The 19,967-nt window shown below is 42.6% G+C and overlaps 1 protein-coding gene across 1 annotated transcript; it reads left to right on the plus strand.

The window, feature by feature from the left end:
- Positions 1 to 161: 161 nt before the first annotated feature.
- Positions 162 to 18,706, plus strand: CREG2 (cellular repressor of E1A stimulated genes 2). The gene is made up of 4 exons (XM_062606940.1): positions 162 to 617; positions 2,753 to 2,922; positions 13,435 to 13,548; positions 15,082 to 18,706. The coding sequence occupies exons 1-4, from the start codon at positions 210 to 212 to the stop codon at positions 15,227 to 15,229; spliced, it is 840 nt and encodes a 279-aa protein (XP_062462924.1). The 5' UTR covers positions 162 to 209; the 3' UTR covers positions 15,230 to 18,706.
- Positions 18,707 to 19,967: the final 1,261 nt, after the last annotated feature.

A 19,967-nucleotide genomic window follows, 5' to 3' on the forward strand; every position in this document is an offset into this window, starting at 1 on the left:
GTTTCTGCGGCACATGTACAGGAAACTCTAGTGCGAGGTGCCCCTGCCCATGGCAGGAGGGCTGGAACTAGATGGGCTTGAGGTCCTTTCCAACCCAAACTCCCCTATGACTCTGTGACTACCGCGAGGGGAGCGGACTGCTGCGGGCCGGCGGCCGCAGGAGGGTGCTGCGGGAGCGGCGCGGTGCGGTGCGGGCGCTGCCGCAGAAGATGTCGGCGGGGCGGCGGTGGCCGTGGTGGTGCTGGTGGCTGCCGGCGCTGCTGTGGGGCGGCGCGGGGGGGTACGTGGTGGTCAGCTCGGTGTCCTGGCCGCTGCCCGAGGGCGGGGAGGCGGCGGCGGACGAGCTGCACAGCTCCTCCACCGAGGAGGCGCTCCCCGCGCTGCTGGAGGAGGCGGGCGGCCTCTGGAAGCAGAGCTACCCGGCTTCGGCTTACCGTGAGGATGCGGCGCTGGGCTCCGGGCCGGCGGGCCGGCGGGCTGGGCAGGGCGCCGTCCCCTCCAGGATGTTCTCCTACCGCCGGGAGGGCGGCGGGGCGGCGGGCCGCGCCGGGACCGCCCGCTTCCTCGCCCGCCACAACACCTGGGGCTTCGTGGCGACTTGGGCCGCGCAAGGAAAGGTACGGTGCCCCCATGGTGTCCGGCCCGGGCAGCCGCGGACACGCGGTACCGGCCACCGAGCGCCTCGGTCTGTTGCGCCGCGGGCAGCGCCCGTGCGGCAAGAGCCGAGTGCTTGGAGGAGATGATAGTAAAAACTCTTTCTAGTAATGGGAACTGTGTTTGGAGGAACGCGGGGGGGGGGGGGCACGGGAAAAGCCAGAGCTTTAGGCCAGACCCAGAGCTGCAACGTTGGGTTTGGAGAGAGAGTATTTCATGCCTTGCAGCGTCCTCCTGCCCCTACTTCTGCCCCTGAACCGGCTTCTGTCCGTGCTTCTGCCCCAACTCCTGCTCTTGGCATCCCAGAGCAGGATGGAAAACAGGGAACGAGGAGGAGAAGACCCTGCTGGGCTGCCACAAAATGTGTGTGTCCCACAGCTGTCCAAGCTATACCACATTAAAGGATGATAACTCTGTCATGAGCGTGAAGCAAAACAGCTGGGCTGCACTGGAGAGTCAGAGTCATTGTTTTTTCCAGCTTTAAAACATTTCTGTTTTTAAAAGGAAAGCTTGGCTGATTTAGTGGAAGTTTACGTTATTGTGAAATACAAAGTATCAGGTTAAAAAGCAGTGCCATTAAATAAATATATACGTACACACAAGAGGCCTGTAATTCTACATCACATTGTCGGAAATCCTGTTAAATCATATGATCTTACCTCTTCTGGTTTATGCTCTAGCCGGAAACCCTCAGTGGAATTACAGCCATAGTGTAGTCTGTAGTTAGCTGTCTCCAGTTACAATTCAGCAGTAATACAGAAAGATCTGATTCATAACAAAATTGGGAATTGATGGGGGGGTGTCGCTGCTCTGAATGCTGAGTTATGCTGCCTGTGATCACAATTCTTTACGAGAATCCACTGTGACATTAACCATGGGTGACTGACTGAAGATTTCAGGCAATGGGAACCTGTCCTGCAATATTACTGACAGCTACTATATTTATTTTCATTGTAACTCGTAATAATAAACAGGTATTTTTAGTTTCTAAGTTATGTAGCTTCATTAAAGCTTGATCTTTGAGGTCCCTTCCAACCTGGTATTCTATGATTAAAGCATTCCTTCTTAGGTATGCTAACAAGGACCACTTATAAGCAATGTAATCATTAAAATTTTTAAGGCATATGAACATTAAAAATCAGAAAGCATGCAATCCAGGTAATAACATCATCCAGGGTGTTCTTATTAACTATTCCTACTTAATTTGATTTTGCTACAAAGGATTTACCAGTTACATTGAATTAATGTATTAACTGGTAATTTTACTATTTAATGTCTAATTGACCATGAGGAAAGAAATATCTGAAGACATGAAAAAGTAGCAATTCATTAAGTATCTGTCATTGCAATTTATAAGGGGATGAAAAGCATAGTAGGAGTTAAATCATTATGGAGAATGCTAATGTGTGTCACTACTGGGCAGAGACATTTTTGCAGCTGTTATATCCAGTGTGTGTATGCAGGCCAGTGTATGGGAGAAAACTTAGAAAACCTGGCTCCTTGGTGTCCCTCCTCTTACATGGGAGGAGGGTTTGCTCTGGCTTGGTGGTCAAGACCCCCTCACAGCTGAGGTTCTTGCCCAGGCAGCTGAGCTGATGTCCAGCTTGGCTTCAGACACAACTCTGGCTAACATGCCTTCCTCTTGGCAAATTGACGGCAATCACATTGCAAATCAAGGCCAAAAGGGGAGGCAGAATTGGCATAAAAAGCATGCTGAGTCAAGGCTAAATTAGGCTCTGTATGCTTTTGGGTTTCTGAAAAGGCATCAGCACTGTTTTAGAGTAAACATTTCTTGACACTGATGGCATTGATTTTAATGCACTCTAAACATTTTGAATTTGATAGTTCTTTTAAACTCAGAGAAAGATAAAATGTTCTCTATAGTGTCATGGACAGGAATGGAAGTAATACATAGAGGAGAGATCTCTTTTCATAGAAGCGTGATAGATCTAATTTAGAAGGAGCTCTGTCTCATGATGACAGCAGAAAGTGCGAGCAATTGGGGGTTGCCGTCCTCTCTGCTAGAGCCTTTGAAGGACTCCCCAGCATTGTAGACTATGTGCAAAGATATAACCAGCAGCTTATTTGGATTTTGCAGATCCAAGGTATGCCCTACGGGAACTGTTTGCTTCTCAGTGATGGTCCCGTCAACAACAGCACTGGAATCCCTTTCTTCTACATGACGCCAAAGGATAACACTGTGGCTGATCTCCTAAAGAATCCTGTGGCTTCTCTGACCCTGCCAGAGGTTGATGGAAATTTTTGCAGGTAACAGAGTTGATCTATCTGCCTGGTACCACTTTCAGTGAGAACAGAGTCCTCACAACATAATGCTCAGTCCCCACCTTCATTGTCCTGCTTTTATTTTTGGCTCTCACCACCAGTCACAGGCTCCTCCTAAGGTTTGTTTTACCCCAGTAAAGCATGGTAAAGAAAAGCAGATGTGTCATAGAATCATAGAATGGTTTGGATTGGGAGGGACCTTAAAGATAATCTAATTCCAACCTCCCTGCAACAAGCAGAGATACCATCCACTAGATCAGGTTGCTCCAAGCCCTGTCCAACCTGGCCTTGAACACTGCCAGGGATGGGGCAGTCACAGCCTCTCTGGGTAACATGTTCCAGTGTCTCACCATCCTCACAGAGATAGCAGTGAGTTGACTTCTCCCAAATCATATGTACAGTGAACAAATCCAGATCACTGAAGCTTTACATGTGTAAGATGTATGGATGTAAACTCAAAGATGATTCAATTTTCCCCTCTATTCTTGTCTCCTTGGAAAAGACGTATCTCTGCCATATGTTTGTGTTGTGGTTTGTACAGTTTCTTTACAGTCAAACGTGTGGCAAACTTGCCTGGGTCAGCCTTGTGTGAAGTGTTACTTCCAAAGGCCTCTCTATGTGAGGGGGTGCATGACACCGAAATTGTGTCAGACAGGACTCCGTTACCAAAGCAGATCTTAGCTGATATTCCAAGGAGAGAGAGAGAGAACTAGAAATCACAGGCTGCTTCAGAAAGGAATGGCACTGAAGGTTTTTACCCCAAATTAGGGTTCTTTTTGAGGGACGAGAAGTATATCTTAAGAACTGGATCACAGATTTCCCCAGCTGGGGGTTTCCTTGGGCATCATTCTGCCTCTCAAGCCCGCTAGTTGAGAACAACACTGGAAAAAGCAGTGAATTGCTGTTACGCTTGTCTGTATTTGTCTCCAGAATATACTGTTTTCCTGAAAGTTATATGGTGGCAAAATGAAAGGTTTCTTAGTCCTAAGCAGTACAGGTGATTTCACGCTGACATCCCATTCCCAAGGAATAGAAACCATGGCTTCCCCTTGCAATGTCAGACACCAAATATGAACCTTCTATAGTAACATTCGTTAAGCTAATTCAGCTTTGAATGCTTGAGAAGGTCAACAGACTGGTGAAGTTAACACCGGAATGGTTCTGCTTGTTCCTTTAAATTATTTCATCAAATATTTTGAATTAATCTTTTAATAAATAAATTTATCAGTTCTTTCATAACAGGCTAATGGAGCTTATTCCTGCTTGCTAAGCTTTTTTGTTCAATCAAATAGTGAGCTGAATATCTAGACCAAGTGCTTAAAAATGTATGTTAAATCCTATGTCCTAGCACCTACCCAATGCCCTGTTTTTGGAGGCTCAAGACTCAGAGCAGCTTCCATTGATGGTAACTGCTGGTGTTAAGCACTTCTGAAAACTACACGCCCATTTCAGCACTTAAGTGTGGCCTTTCATCCTGGACTTTAAACAGTCACTCTTGAAAGTCTTTGCCTTTTATGTTTCAGCAATGTCACTGCCCAATTTACCTGTGTTTGGGAAGTGCCAACTCACCAAAGAAAGAGAAATGCTGCATGATTTATAGGAATATGAAATTCATATGCATCACAACCCTTCAAGAATATTTATTCTCTGGCTTTCTATTAAGTAACTATTAACTTCCAAACCAAACCACTACTCTTTTGTTCCATGCACCAGATACTTGGTGCTGTTTGCCTTGCAACCAGGGCAACCTGGATACTGCCATCCAACTTGCTAGTCCCGAGTGCAGCCTGAGACCATGCTCTCTGGTGAGAAGAGCTCTCTGGGCATGGAGCTAAACCTGCATTTCCAAGACAGCTTAAGACAAGCTAATTACCAGTTGTACATCCTTACTCTCCCTCCCTACCACCAGTCACATGGTGGTGCTCCCCCATTGGCTCTAGGCTTTGCCTGACCCTGAGCTGAAACATACGTCTGAAGAAACTTAACCTGACAATGAGAATAAGGTTTTCTGCCAGTCCTTCTTCCTTTCTTCCCGTGGCTGCTCCTGGCCACATAATCGCACCCCCTCCCTTCAGCTGACCATATGGTGGGCCTATTTTAGCTCTGTAGCCCAGCAGAAACCTCTTCCCATTTTATTTTTCCTGGATGAGATTTCTGCTGGGCTTGTAAATTGAATCAGCTCCCCAAGAGCCATAGGAGTGCAAAAGAGAGGGGAAAGGAGAAGGTAGAGGAAAATAGGGCATCGTTTTAGCATGTAACCGTACTGCAAATATTAAGCTTAATAAGAAACTGAGTACACAGATTCAGAGTCTGATCAGTGCTCCTTGCATTATTTATTTTGTTCTTACATTCAATTTGTTTTTCATTATTTCTGTAATTCTCATCTGGAACAGATGTTGGCTGGCATTAGGGCAAAGAACAAGCAATACAGAGAATGAAAACCTGGGACATTTGTTGAGCTGCAGTATGTGTTTTTGATGATAGCTAGGAAAATGTGAGCAAGCTTTGGGGCTGTCTTACAGCCACGAAGCATGTGGCCACTGGGACTTTAACCTTTTTTCCCTTCCGCCTGTAACCAGGGTCAGAAATGACTTTACCTTTTAAACTAGCAACATGTTAAACAGTTCTACTGTTACCCCACAGGTTTCACAATAAGTGTGTCCAGGTCCCACTGGCACTGCTTGGGGTGACCTATCCCCATCACTGCCTGCAGCACTGGATCCACCACGGCTGGCACAGTCAGCTTGCCGCCTCTGCTGCCAGCACCCAAAGCCTCCCTTTGGGGGTGCACTCTACCTGCCAGAATAGCCAGGCTGTGCCATGCAAACAGCACATAGCATCCCCAGTGCAGAGCTTTGTGTGGTGGCGCAGGGTCTCTATAGCAGGTTTCTTCCTCTTTACTTACACTATGTGAGAGGTAGACCTTTTGTGCTGAGAGACCTCAGGTCCTGTTAATATTAAAATAGTATCAGTGAGATTTTATTGCAAAAGAAATTGTCATTTACAGATGGTTTTAATACCAGAAGTTCTCTTGGTCAAGAGCATTGTCAAATGTTTTGGCTTCAAAATAATTATACAAAATAGCTAAATGAATAATGTTCTTCGTGAGAAAGTTTGTGTCCTTGTACGCCAACAATGTGTTTGTATCTTGTTTTCCCATGGAATTTTATTAGAATTTCATTATTAACCTGAGTTAGAATTTCATTATTAACATGAGTTGCAAGTATTACAATAAATGTGGAAGCTGGTCGATGCCTGCAGTCACTGCTCCTGGGAGTATTTGGCACTCTCCTGAAAAATGCTTCTGACCTATTGCACACAAAAGAAATCTCTGGCCTTTAGAAAGAAAACATAACTGACATTTCAATAGTCTTCTTGTATCTAATGAGTTTCAAGTGACTTGTGTGTGTGTACATCAATTTGATATTAAATTTATTTAGTAGCGGATTTCATTTGTTTTGTTTCAGAACAGATCATGCTCCAAACCTTGACAATAAATATTTTCACTTTCAAGGATGTGAGGAATAGAGAGTGGCCTTTTTGGTGCTTCAGGCTTAATATTTAATCAGCTGGAGAGAAAAATTGAAAAGCCTAAACCAGTAAGAGAAATAACATTAAATAATGAAAGAAAGAGAGCTGTTATGCATCTGAATAGGCACTAATTGCAAGACATTACAGTGTTGCAGCTACAGTCTGGATTCCTCATCTCTGACCTAGAGACTGCCATTTCCCAGAGGGTGAGGGCTGCATTTCTCTCAGAAGGCTCTCTGACGGCCGGGATAGAAAAAGTGTTGGTTAGCAATGACACTGCACCATATCTGAAGGCCGGTAAATGGATAATAGAGGCAAGAAAAATTAAATGGTTCAGGGCTATAAATAGACTAAGCTGGCATGTCTGTGCCATAGGCAAGCTGAAAAGATTAAGTCCCATTCTTAGAGCTTTCAGAGGGAGCGAGCCCGAGCCCAAATAGAGCAGCTATTGTTCTAAGTGCATTTCCCAACACACAGGCTGCTCAGAGGATCCCTCTTTCCAGGGAGGCTCCTGGGCCTGCCTCATTACAGCTGCAGTCTGGAAAACAGGCAATTAGTTTTAAACGTGTGTCGCCTCCTTGACATCAGGTTCAGCACATTTGCAGGGATCAACTACAGCCTTCCTGGAGACAGAGCATTTACACGGCTGCCATGACCCGGTTTTCACACAAGGGAAAAAGAAAGAAAAGCAACGAGCTTGGGGTCAGTCCAACGTTTGTTTTCCTTTGCTATTAGTTTGGAGAATGGTATTTCAAATCCACACTGCAGACTGCGAGTGATTCTGCAGGACTTGAGTTCCTCTCCTGGTTTATGACCTGCATCATAAACCAGGGTGGCTCCATTTTATCCTCCATGCTCATGTACTGCTTGAAGTAGCAGATTAGCACAACCAGGCAGATGTCTTCAGTGTATATAAGCTGGCTCCATAAGTTTCCTAAACTCTACATTAAGAAGGCTGGCAGGAAGTGCTGACCATCTCCAGTGCTTCTGGATACCACCAGGCCATGGGCAGAGGAGAATAATTACATGGGTTAGGGTCCCTGCTGCGTGGTGGATCAGCAGCATGCATAAAACTGCCCATTTCATTCCTGGGCAATCCTGAGATGATAAGCTTGCCATATGGGAGGCAGGCACACCCTTGGAGATGTCAGTTGTCCCTCCAACATACAGCTACCCCTGCGTTCGTAGAGTCACTGCCTGTTAATACAAGGATGTAACAAAGCAATTTGGTACTGCACCTTCACACAAAGAGAAGTGACGCACACAGAAGACAAAGGTTGAATTCAGACATCCCTCAATTTTTGAGGTTCTGTGGCACAGACACATTTCTAGTTCTGGTATTTATGTTGGCCCTTTTTAATCATGTACAAAAAATTATGTCAGTACTGTTCCTCAAAAATCTATCTTTAAAAAAATCAGGAAGATACCAAATTAGAAAGTCAAATATGAAACCTGCTATCATCATGACCCAATGCACACAATTTAGCTCTAAATTACTATTTTTTTTTCCTGTATTCTCAAATAACCAACTTCCCAAAGTCCCTTTCTAGTGAAGTCGTATGTGTTTCTCTGACTCTGTTTACAAAAATAGTTGTTGCTGTGATTCCTTTTTTCTCCCCCATGAATTGTTTATGGTTAACTATATAAAAGTTTCCTGTCTGAAACATAGAGTCCAGCCAAAGGAATGAGTTGTTATTGTCAATGAAGACAGACAAACAGACTGACTTCACTTAACAAATTCTAATTAAAACACTTTAGGAAGGATTATCTTCTAGAAAGAGTGAAATTATTTAAAACATGAAAACAAGCATATTGGATACAGGCTCACTTAGATGCAGAATAGCCATTGTACCACTACTCTGCAGCTCCCAAGTCTGAGTTTAGATTCAGAACAGAAGATTCTTCTTCCGAAAGCAAAAGCAAAGATGCCTTGTAACTATTTTTGCTGGCTCTCAAAGATGGCTGATAAAGAAATTCTTGACAAAATCAGAGCAGGGTAGGGCAAAACTGCCTAGCTGTATCCAGCGGAAGGCCAGCAACAGCTTTTGAGATTATGAAATTGCTTTCAGCAGAGATTTTGTTTGATGTTCATGCCACGCAGATTAGCAGTACCAATACATTCGTTCTGCTTCAGACTGTGGGTAGTTAGTGGTGAGCAAATGAAATGTATGAGGAGGATAACTTGCTTTTCAAAATTAATCACATTTATGAATCAAAATTATAAACACTTTACAATAAATCTCTGAGGACACAGCATTTCATCCCTCCCTTTCTGTAGATTTTAGGGGACAAGAAACCGTATGATGTATTCTGTGTACTAGAAAATAACTCTTAAGTCTTCAGTTTGGGGCTAGGTGAAGAGGAGCCCTGTGCGCGGTGACAGGGTTCTTACCTTGCATCTGTGGGAGGTGACAAGGACAAGTTGTTCCAGCAGCCAGTCCCCACCTCCCTAATTGCATGGTTTTGCATGGCAGCAGCTGCTGCTGCTATAGGAGAGGTGAGGATGTGTGGAGACAGTCATTGTCCTTACGCCACACATGAGCTGAATGTGCTAAAGTAGGAAAAAATGTAGGAAGACTCTTTTCTTGGGCTTTTTTCTTAGTGCTCTGCATTAGGAGAAAGCTCTTTTCCAACTTCTGTTCTCTTCTATTTTGCCCATGAAGTAGAGGGGTAAAAGCAATGCTTTCTTACAGGGCAGGAAGAACTGCATTCAGAGGAGATGGGAAGGATTAATGGATCCTGACAGGGAGGATGTAAGATCATGCTGTTTCTTCAGATGGGTAGAAGAGGATGGTACCTCCTCTGGGGGAAAAGGAGGCTGGGGAATCATAGAATCATGGAATGGGGGATAGGGCATCTGCAACTTCTGTGGGCAACCTGTTCAAGTGTCTCACTGCCCTCACAGTAAAGAATTACTTGCTAATATCTAAATCTCCCCTCTGTCAGTTTAAAGCCATTCCTCCTTGTCCTATCACTAGATGCTCCTGTAGAAATCCCCTTTCCAGATTTCTTGTAGGTCCCCTTTAGGTAGTGGAAGTTGCTCTAAGGTCTCCTGGAGCCTTCTTTTCTCCAGGCTAAACAACCCCAACTCTCTCAGCCTGCTTTCACAGCAGAGGTACTCCAGGCCTCTGATCTTCTTGGCCCTCTGGATTCGCTGCAACAGGTCTTCATCCTTATTATGTTGGGGCCCCACAGCTGAATGCAGTAGTGCAGGTGGGATCTTACAAGAGCAGAGTAGAGGGGGAGAATCACCGCACTTGACCTGCTGGTCACGCTTCTTTTGATGCAGCCCAGTAAGAAGAAAAAGAGACTCCTCTCCATAGAACCATGCTTCCTTCCCCAATACCTCAAGCATTACTGAAACCCTCCTGCCTTCCTCCTACTGATTCCTTCTTGGGGACAACCTGGCTTTCCTTCCTAAATGCCTCCCAAAATCCTGTTTTGTCTTTACTACTCATCTGCGCCTGATCTGTTTCACCTCACTAACGGACTGTGGAGGCTGAAAATGAACCTAATACTCAGGAATACTTTTGGTCAGAAACCAGGAGACAGAGTGCTGTTAGTCAAAGCAGAGATCTCAGCTGTGAAATGGAATCCTAACAAAGTCCCAACATGATCACCTTCTGTGCCAATATAATCACATCAGCCTTCATGAAATATGGGTTCATCAGATCTGGACTTTGCTAATTGTTGTATAGGGACCTTCTAATTAAAATGCAAGAGATGGCTGGTGTAGTAAACAATTTAATGAGTAGGTGGCACTCTACTCTGAACCACTCTTGAACCATGACCCAGAAAGTGCGGAAGTGGTACACGGTAAAACAAGTGGGATGTGTTGATCAGCAGTGAGCAGCATTGCATCTCTGTTGGGAAACATATTTCACTTGGACAGAGATTTCTCCTCAAGTTCAGTAAAGCTGCCACCTTTGTAAGTGAATGTAGCTCATGATCTCATCTCACATGCTTGGAAGAGACAACTGCCTGTACTGCGTCAAACTCTGCCTATCTAGTTTGCTCATTGTAATCAGGGGCACAGAGACAATATATTCTTCTGTCTTCACAAATCAGATGAATGATTTAGATGATCCCTCTTAATGCACTGTGTTCTTATAAAATGTATAAACTGAATCTTCTTCCATTTATTTTGGCTTCCTCCAGTTTCTGCAACAATGTGTATGTATTTTAAACAAGCATTAAAAATGTATTTCCTATGACTTGGTGTCCTCTCAGAGTTCCCTGCTTTCCCTTCTCCTTGGGAGAACTCTCTACTTTACCATAGCCCCATGTTTCCTAGAGAGAGAGACATTGTCAGCGGCATGCTGTCTGTCCCCCCAGCTCTTATCCGCAGTTAGCAGCACACAGATGTTATGTAAAGTCACTCCTCCACACCTACTTGTTCTTGTGCCAGCAAAGATAAAAGGAACCCAAGGACTGAGAGCTGAATATGTTTGTTTATACAGAAGGCACGAAGTGACTAGTGAATGCATGGTCAGGCCTCTACATGATATGAGGGAGGAATATTTTAGTAAATATACCTATTTATCCCTAGTATCCCTTTATTATCGTTAGTAAAAATATGAAATGTATCTCTGGCTGTATCCATTTACTCCTAGGAAGCAAAGCCTACATTTACATTAGTTGCAGTGGCAATACAACTGAGAATTTCAGAACCGTTCACAATGGAGTCAGAAGTGATAGCTGTAAGTTTAGGGGTTTTTGATGGTTTAAAACGTATAAAAGTCATCACACATTATTAGGGAAGTACTATGCCAAAACCGATGCAGAAATAGATTTACTTCAGAATATGAAGGGCTCCTTTGATAAAAAAATACTAACGCTAATGGAAGATTAGAAAACAAGGCTCCTATTCTGAAACAGAAAACCTGTGATAAGAGGCAGCACTAAAAGCAAAGCCAACAAAGTAATAACGCAGCATACTGAACTCAAATGTATCATTCTCCTGTTCAACTCTTCCAAAACTTTATCTAACAAGATTTCAACAAATAATTTGTTTGCCTCATGTCCCGGAAGAACAAACTGACCCTCCAGAATATTATTCCAATGTGCAAAATTCAGCGTAAATAACTTTTACTGGGAAGATAGTATTGTGTGTGTCGCTCAGTTTAACACCCTGACTCATGAGAACATACAGAAAACTGCAAACAGAAGAAGGAGACACGGTGAAAAACAGAAATAAAACCATTCCAGATATGGAGGTACAGTGTGTGGTTTTTGCTGTCGGCCAAATATGTGAAGAGCGGTTTTTCCTGTAAATCAGAGGAGTCACATCTGACACTAGTCCTATCAGGTGAAAAAGAGTCTTGGCAAAGGCAGGCAGGATTCACTGCTTAATGACAACAGGAGCTATACCCAAGACAGGCATTTGCAAATACTCCTGCTTTTCCCTGCTCTTCAGTTGGTTTACATTACTGTTAGGCTGCAGAGGAAATGGTGTATGAATAAACCAAACCCAGTGCCAGAGTAGGGAATGCAGATTTTCAGGTACTCAGAACACCATTCATTCACTACTTCATTTAAAAAAAAATAAAAAATGTGCTACAGAAAATTGCACCCTTATTAATTGATATGAACAGAAAGTTTGAGCTTGATGTTTGGCAGCTGCCTTTCCTCTCATGCCGAAAGTGTGGCAGAGGAAAAAAGACTATGAGTGGAGTTTGTCCAGAGAGCTGAACACCCTCTTCAGATAACTGCTGCTCCAGACTGAACAGGATGCTGAAAAATCATCCCAGAGATGATGTGACTGCAAATGGCTCTTTGGAGTTCAGGCTACAGATGGTGCCAGGTGCTTACTGGGCATACCTGAGTATCAATCAGCCCGCTATACTTCCTTGTGTACCTCTGTTCACAGCCCTATCCATAAAAGCAAGTTCTTTATCCAGTGAGCCACACTCTTTCATAACCATCTGTGGGGAATCTGCAGGTGTTAAATTGCTGCAGGATGATGTCCATATGTTTCCTGCAATAGACATATACTGAGAATTATATCCCTCCCCCCACAAAACCAAAAAAGCCACTGCAGATTGCACGCAGTTAAGGCTAAAGGGCCCAAACCAAGATCTTTAAGTAAACTTGCACAGAGATAAGAATGTAATTTACTGTGATTTGCTGCTTCCGATTAAAACACAGAGAAGAAAAAATGCAGTCTTCGTTTCTTAATGTAGTTTTTCGGGTTTATGTTCTTACGTGAGGAGACAGTCCTGTGAGATGCTGAACAGGCTCAAAATACTAGCAATGGGACTTGGGGCTGTCACCAAGATCAGGCCTTTGCAGTCATTTCATAAAGCTTTTTTTTTGTGACTGGTCAATTTACTTATGATTTATATCCTTGTATTCTATATGTCAGAGTCAGCAATTGCCTGGCAGCTACTAATGGGTATTATTTATTATTACTGTATAGAAATCCAAAAATCAACAAGTACCTTCCCTGTCTTGGTCTGAAGGATGAAGGCAGTTGAAGAATTTTTTTTTAATAGATCTTACTTGTCTCTTTGGTGTAAAGCAATTGAAAAATGGGTAAAAATGAACAAGGATTGAGTTTATAGGATAGGCACAAGGAAAAGATCGTATCTTTTTATGCATAAATACAGGTATGAACACTTATTTTGTATGCATAGGCATTGACTAACCATCTCACTAGTTCTTTTTAGAATCCTGAATTCAGGTTTGTACGTATGTCTGGGAAAACTGCCGTTTCCACATTTTTTACTATCTAGCATATATTAATCCAGGTTTTGAGAATACAAATTAAGATTAAGCAAGTATCTACAGCAGAGAGCTGTTTCAGGTGAGTATTCCTTAAAGACCCTTCTCAAATGTTAGAAAAGACCTGCAAGGCTTGACAAAATATTCCATCTTTTTTGTATGTGAGCAGGAGTTTGTGTTTCTCAAAAAAAAAACTTAACAAAGAAACCAAGCTATTACACGAGCATTCTTCTCTGTGCACAGAAAAAATGTAATTGATCCAGAAGATCCAAGGTGCACCAGGCTGACTCTCACGGGACAGATGGTCATGGTGCCTCCTGAGGAAGTGGAATTTGCCAAGCAAGCAATGTTTTCCAGGTCTGTATATAACAGGCATATAGTAGAGTGTAACCCGCAAGTTTGAGACAAATATATGGATGTGGCAGCTTGGTATAGAAAATCTGAGCGGTTAACAAGCCATATCTTTACTTTGGGCCACAAAGCATGTTGGCTTCTGTGTGGTTTGGAATGACAGGCAGAGCTGTGAGACTTCCTTTTAACTCTTGAGGTAATGAAATACGAACATGCAATTAATCGGTGTTGGACTCCAGTAAGGCACGTGGTTTATGATCTGGGATTATGAAAATACTTCATCTGGCTGCAAGGAGAGATTCCATAAATCCAGGGTTTATTTGTTACCTTTAATGATTCTTCCCCACCTTAGGACAGGTAGTGCTCTTCAGATACTCAAGAGACAGAGCAGAGCTCCGTTGCCTCTGGACTTACACCTATTGTAGGGTGGAACTCACAGGTTTTTATTACCTCTCCTGAGGTACCATGATAAGTGCTACCAAAGCCATAGCACTTACCAAACACCTTTCTTTGAACAGATGCAAGCCCAGCCCAGACACATACACACACACCCAGGGTGTGCCCCTGTGCCCTCCAGTGGGTTTTCGGAATAACAGGCCAGAAAAGCCAGAACCTTAGTTTACACACACCTCCCACACTGATTGCCAGGGATGGTCCTCAAGGCACACCCTGCCTGGTCAATCAAATACTGCCAGGAAACTGGGATGAGCTTACGCCATCTAACACTGGCAGCAGCTGGAGCCACTTCCCAATGTCACCATTGTGTATGCTCAAAGGGACAACTCAGAAAATGGTGTGAAAGCCCAGCTAACCCAAGAGGTTGCCAAACCAACCATCTTCTCTGCAGAGGCAGAGGAGCACTGGGCCAGCCCTGCCTGGACTGGCATCACTTTCACCTGTGCTTCCGTGAACACGAGCTGGTTTATCTGCTCCGTGCACTGCTGCTGAGCATCCCACAGCATCCTCTGCAGATGCACTTGCTGGGACTTGGGGACCAGATGTCTGCACCCAGTATTGATGGTGGGGAGGGTCTCTCTGAGCTAGCTGTTAAGGGCAAGCCCAAGAAATAAGACAGAATTACAGGGTGAGAAGGTTCTAGCAGGCAACAGATGAAGGCTGTGCTCTGTGCTAGCCAGTTTTATTAGCTCTCCTGCCATACCACAACTTCTGCCAAAGATGCTGTATTTTCAGAACACTGTTTCCTTTGAACAGATACAAACACAACCTTGACACCTATTCACAGAATCTCCTCTAACTGTTTTTCACTTACTTAAGAGACCAAACAACATCTCCCTTTAGAGGTGTGGTTCTGCATCAGAGGAGGGTGGTGTCTGCCTTCATTGCAGTTGTTGCCAGACCAGGGTGGGGAAGATTGTAAAAACTTACTGCAAGGGAGGGAAAAAAAAGATGAATGGTGGTGGTTCTCAGATCTCAGGTTTCAATGGCTGAGCACAGTAGGCTAAAGAAAAAAGCAGACTATGCATGTGCCTTGGCACATCTTTCAAGGCTTTTGGTTTTTCCTTTTCTTTGTCTTTTCAGGCACCCTGTGGTAAGAAAGTGGCCTCGTAGCTATGAGTGGTTCTTCATGAAAATGAACATTGAGCACATCTGGCTTCAAAGCTGGTATGGAGAGGTTTCTGCCATTGCAGTAGAAGAGTATTTAAAAGCAGCTCCAACTAAAGGATGATTGAATGGGCTTTGAGATAGAGCCCTCCTGAGTTTCCTTTCCAAACACATTTAAAGCCTTTTGCTGGATGGTTACTTCACAGTGATTTTTTTTTTTTCTTTCCCCAGAAGTCTTCAAAATAGCCCTGTCTTACACAGGACAGAGTGAAAAATAAACCAACACAGACTTTCCAATTATAAAGGAGAAATGGATACTAGCCCTACCCTGCAATGTACAAACTTGTCATTCCAAACAGGCAGTGCATCATCTTAAATGCTGCTTAAAAATGCTTTGTATCTGTTTGGTTTGACTCCTATTGCTGTGCACCCAGAAGGAAACTACAGTATCGGCTAAATATAATGTTCTGATTTACAGAAAAAGCAAACTGCCTACTCAGAACTCTCTATGCATTGTGGAGGTATTAACTGCTGCTTGATCTCCCGTTATTTGTAAGTACTCTTCAGAGGAATTTAATCGCTGAAAATTTAGATATTTAAGCTAAAACTCTGCTGAAGCTGTCCTCATTTCCTAACTTGTATTTTCTACATGTGCTTTTCCCTAACTAGATAATTTGATACTTCACTTGGAAATTGAGTAGAAATTCTTTTAGTAGAAAAAATGCAAGCAGCTCAAACAACGTGGCTCCAATGTAACTTGTCTCTCACTGACACAAAGCTGGTTGAACACATTAAGGGCCGAAACCAAATCAGCCCCACAAGGATTATCCTATTACAAGTATAAACATTCTCATAAGAAGAATTTAAGTAAATGTTCTCAGCTAGCCTGTTCCTGCTATGAGACAGGAAAAGTATTTTTAATGGCCTGTAGTCCTGATTCTTTTTTTTTTCATCCTTCTTCCAGCCACCACTTTATTTTTAACCTATTTGTGCAACTGATTTTTGCAAACCATCACTAACTCATCTAGGGGTCGAGCCAGTCCTGTAACACTGTTTCCTCACCAACTTTTAAAGGGCTTGTTCCTGAATTTATTTTTTAAAGAAGCCTAAAGATAGGTATGTATCTCAGGCCATGAAAAGCTAATTTTCCTCATGTGGAAAGTGCAAACTTTGTTGCAAATACATTATGAATAGGCGCCTCATGTGATAGTACCAGAAGAGTTTAAAGGTGTTTTATTCATCTTCAGCCCTTTCTCTAGATGTGCTGGTGAACTGCAGTTCCTAAGTGTATCACAGTAAGAAAGTTCCCATGGCTAACAAGCCAAGTCATTACACTGTTTGAAAATACATGACTGTTCTGTGATATTAAGAAAGAGACAGATTGAGATGGGGTTTCTGTGCCTATGGGGAAGGAAGGTTCTCCAGCCTCCCTAGAAGAGCATCTGAGCTTTGGACACCAGCCCGCACCATGACAGGTCTGAGGAAGAGCCTGAGTCCCTGGGCAAGTGACCTGAGCTTGTACAGGTTAATCCCTGGGTAAAGCTCAGAGGCAGCTGCATGAGCTATGACCAGCTGGAAACCAATTAAGTGTAGCTGATCTTATTTTTTTCAGGCATGGAAAAAGGGAGTCATTCCCAGAGCACAGTTAGGCACTATGCTGGTTTAACTTACCAGGGGCCACTTAGCCCTTGGACGGGCCCAAGGCTCTGGGCATCATGACCATTCCTGATATTCTGTAAGAAATGAAGACAAATGTTGGGGGGAAAACTTTGTTTAGACACTCATTAAGCCCTTTTTTTTCTTGTCTCATTACCAGAGACTCTGGTAGCAGTGCAGATATTTGCAGAGGTATATGCAAAAGGAGGATATGTCCTGCCTGCTTCTATTTCCCTTTTTTTTCTTCTTGACAAATGAACAGCATTTTCTGATTTGAGTTTGCCCCAAATCTTTCACTGTGTAGTACTGAAGCAAAACAGCCCATCCTGTAAGATTTATAGAATACCATCAAGTGAAATCCTCCTTGATTCACATCATTTTCCCATGGAGATCTTTGTCAACTGCGGATCTGATACTTTGCCCATTAGGATTAATGGGACTTTTAAGTTCAACATCAACAGGCAGAATACTAGACCCTGTAAGGGAATCTCCAGAGTCCAATGTTTCAGTGGAAACTCTAATTACATGTTTCATTATCCCAGTTCACTACTATTCCTAGAGACACCTGACCTGCCTATTCTGTCCCCTGCCCCTAAACACACACAGACGCGCACAGATTAAACAAATCCAGTGTACAAGCTTAATGTTTAAACAAACTGAAGAAGAGAGGAAGAATTTTACAAATGCTGTTGTTACTGTACTCTCAGTTTCACTTATATCCTTAGACAGCCTGGTAACAGTGACATGGTCCTATGTTATGTCCATTAACTTATTAATGCTCTTGCCTTAAAGCAGTAAGGGATTGTATCAATGATGTTCAGTAGAGCTTTAACTGCTTAAGAAGTTTTGAATTTACAATACCCTATATAGTGTGGGCTGTCTCCGTGCACACCTCGATTACTTAGAGTAACTCTTGTATTGTAAATTGACACATTTATCAAGAAGCTTTTCTATATGGACCTGCCATGAGGCTCTTGACAAAACCTCAAAACATAAAATGGTGATAGCATATAAAGTGACAAAAGGGGTTTCAAGAATAAATACTTTTATCACCTATTCTCATTTCGTGCTTCCTTCTCCCAAAGAACAGCTACCATAAAAGTCCTTGAAAGTCTGCAGAAATTCATCAAAAATATGATCTGTAGGTTTTGAATGGCATTTTCTAGACTAAAAAAGGGAGGAGATGGCAGTTTGTCTTAACTGGGCTTTGCATTAGTAATTATATGCTAGTTCCATTTTTTCTTTAAAGTGACAGATGTCTCAAGTGATATTGGTCGTCATATGGTAAGTGATCTTTGTTAAAGCTTTTAACCCAAATAATGTTATTGAGATATCATAATAAAATTGTAGTCCTTTGAGACTGTAAAGGGTCTGATCTTGCTTCAGTTAAGTCAATAGCAAAACTCCTATTTATTTTCTGTGCTTTAATTGTTAGATAAAATAAGCATTTTAATAAAAGGTCTTGATAAGCCCTTATGAATTTATTGAACATTTCAACTACCTGACTGTAATTTATTTCCATGTGTTCTGCATTTTAGTTATTTCTGTAGCTTCCCCAAAAAAACTTGTTGTGCAATATGTATTATTTAAAACATTAACTGTGGTTTTGCAATATTTAAGAGATGCATTTAGTCATGTCTGTATACTTGCTGAAAAAAAGGAAGACAAAGTTCTAAACTTGGGTTCTCACTTTTTGCTAATTTGTGCAAAGGCATTGCATGAGCAGGATTTAAGCACAGACAGTTTGAACCGCTGTTCTTATTTAACCAAAGAATGCTCCATTTCTGATAAAATTTTCAGCACACCAGTGAATGAAATACAACATGTCTCATTTCTAGATGTCTACTGCAATTTGCAATGTATTTTGACCTCTAAAGATACTGAATGTTGTTAACAAAATGTCTATTGAGAAGAAATGCAAATAAAACACATTTCAAAGTAGAAACTACAGCTGGAATATTCTTCAGTCTGCAGTACAGCATTAGCCAGAGTAAATGACCTTTTGCTGACAGTGATTATAATTTCTATCTGATCTGAACATCTGTCTTGGTACAGCCTCACTTTTTTCTGAGGAGAACAGTCTAGCCAAGCGCCTTTATCTTTCCTTTGTCTTCTCATTACTGTCAGCTTTGCTTTCTGCTTTCACCGTGGCAATTAAATGTCACTCTTAACAATGTTTGCTCTTCTCTTCTGCAGGTAGGGACTGAGCATTCATCTCTCAGGTGTGCATTAATGGTGTTTTGGAAGTTTCCTTGGTGCTATTTTTTGCTTTACTCTTACAAATTCATGTTACAGCTTGTTCTCTGCTGTCTGCTCTCCCCTGGCACGTTTCCTTAAGCTGAAGCTGATAATTTACCTTTTCATCTTGCTTTCCCACACCACCTCCTTTCAACAGAATTCAGGCTCTCCCATTAAAATCCCCACTTCATATCTGATAAAGGTTATAGGAAACAGTCTGTGTTTCCTATTTACGCCTTACAGTCTTTGTCTTGCCACTGGTTGGACTGCATTCACTGTGAGGACCATGACAGTGTTTCCTAACCTGTATCAACCACAGCCACCGTCAGCTTCCTATTTCCAGTGACCCTATATTCTTAAAAGAACATTTCCTGCAGCTGTGTTTTTCCTTTGTATTGACCCTTTTTACTTTTACCCTGTTTCTAGAGTAGTATCTATTCTGATTACACTAAGCGTCATCTACTTTTTTACCAAAAAATTCTCATTTGAACAACATTTTTGGACTCACTAAAGTACTGTCACTTTTTTCTTATCTGCTTTTTGCTAAACGCCGAATTTATGCTCCTTCTGAATTGTCACTTGTGTCCTTCAACACAGATCACCTTTACCTGCCTCCACCACTACTCCACACACTGTCTCCCATCTAACATTCTTCTGCTCTTCTGTTGCCTTACTCTCTTTTTCCTATTTTTTTCTTCATTAACTCTAGTTTTACTGTGTTCTTCCCTCAACTTCCAATTCCTTCTCTGCAGTCCCTTCCACATTACTTTGGTCAGTCTTGGTGGTCTTCTTGATTTTGCTACTTTAATCTTGTTCTCACAATGCTCAGCATCTTTGGAGAGTCCTAACATTGCTAAGTGTTTTGGAAGAATACTGAAGAGTTACTTTAAAGAGTACTTCAGGTCTAAATTATTTTCTTGCTTACTTGTTTAAACACCGACTCTGGAACAGAAATCATAGAATCACAG

Source organism: Pezoporus occidentalis, unplaced genomic scaffold (assembly GCF_034315485.1).
Source record: "Pezoporus occidentalis ecotype Australia unplaced genomic scaffold, CSIRO_AGI_Poc_V1 ctg99, whole genome shotgun sequence".
Taxonomy (NCBI): Eukaryota; Metazoa; Chordata; class Aves; order Psittaciformes; family Psittacidae; genus Pezoporus; species Pezoporus occidentalis.

What these genes read in the sequence shown, in the direction of transcription:
- CREG2 (XM_062606940.1), top strand. Translation starts at nt 210, where the DNA reads ATGTCGGCGGGGCGGCGGTGGCCGTGGTGGTGCTGGTGGCTGCCGGCG. An exon ending in CTTGGGCCGCGCAAGGAAAG is followed by an intron (nt 618 to 2,752) that starts GTACGGTGCCCC and finishes TGGATTTTGCAG; the next exon opens with ATCCAAGGTATGCCCTACGG. An exon ending in GTTGATGGAAATTTTTGCAG is followed by an intron (nt 2,923 to 13,434) that starts GTAACAGAGTTG and finishes CTCTGTGCACAG; the next exon opens with AAAAAATGTAATTGATCCAG.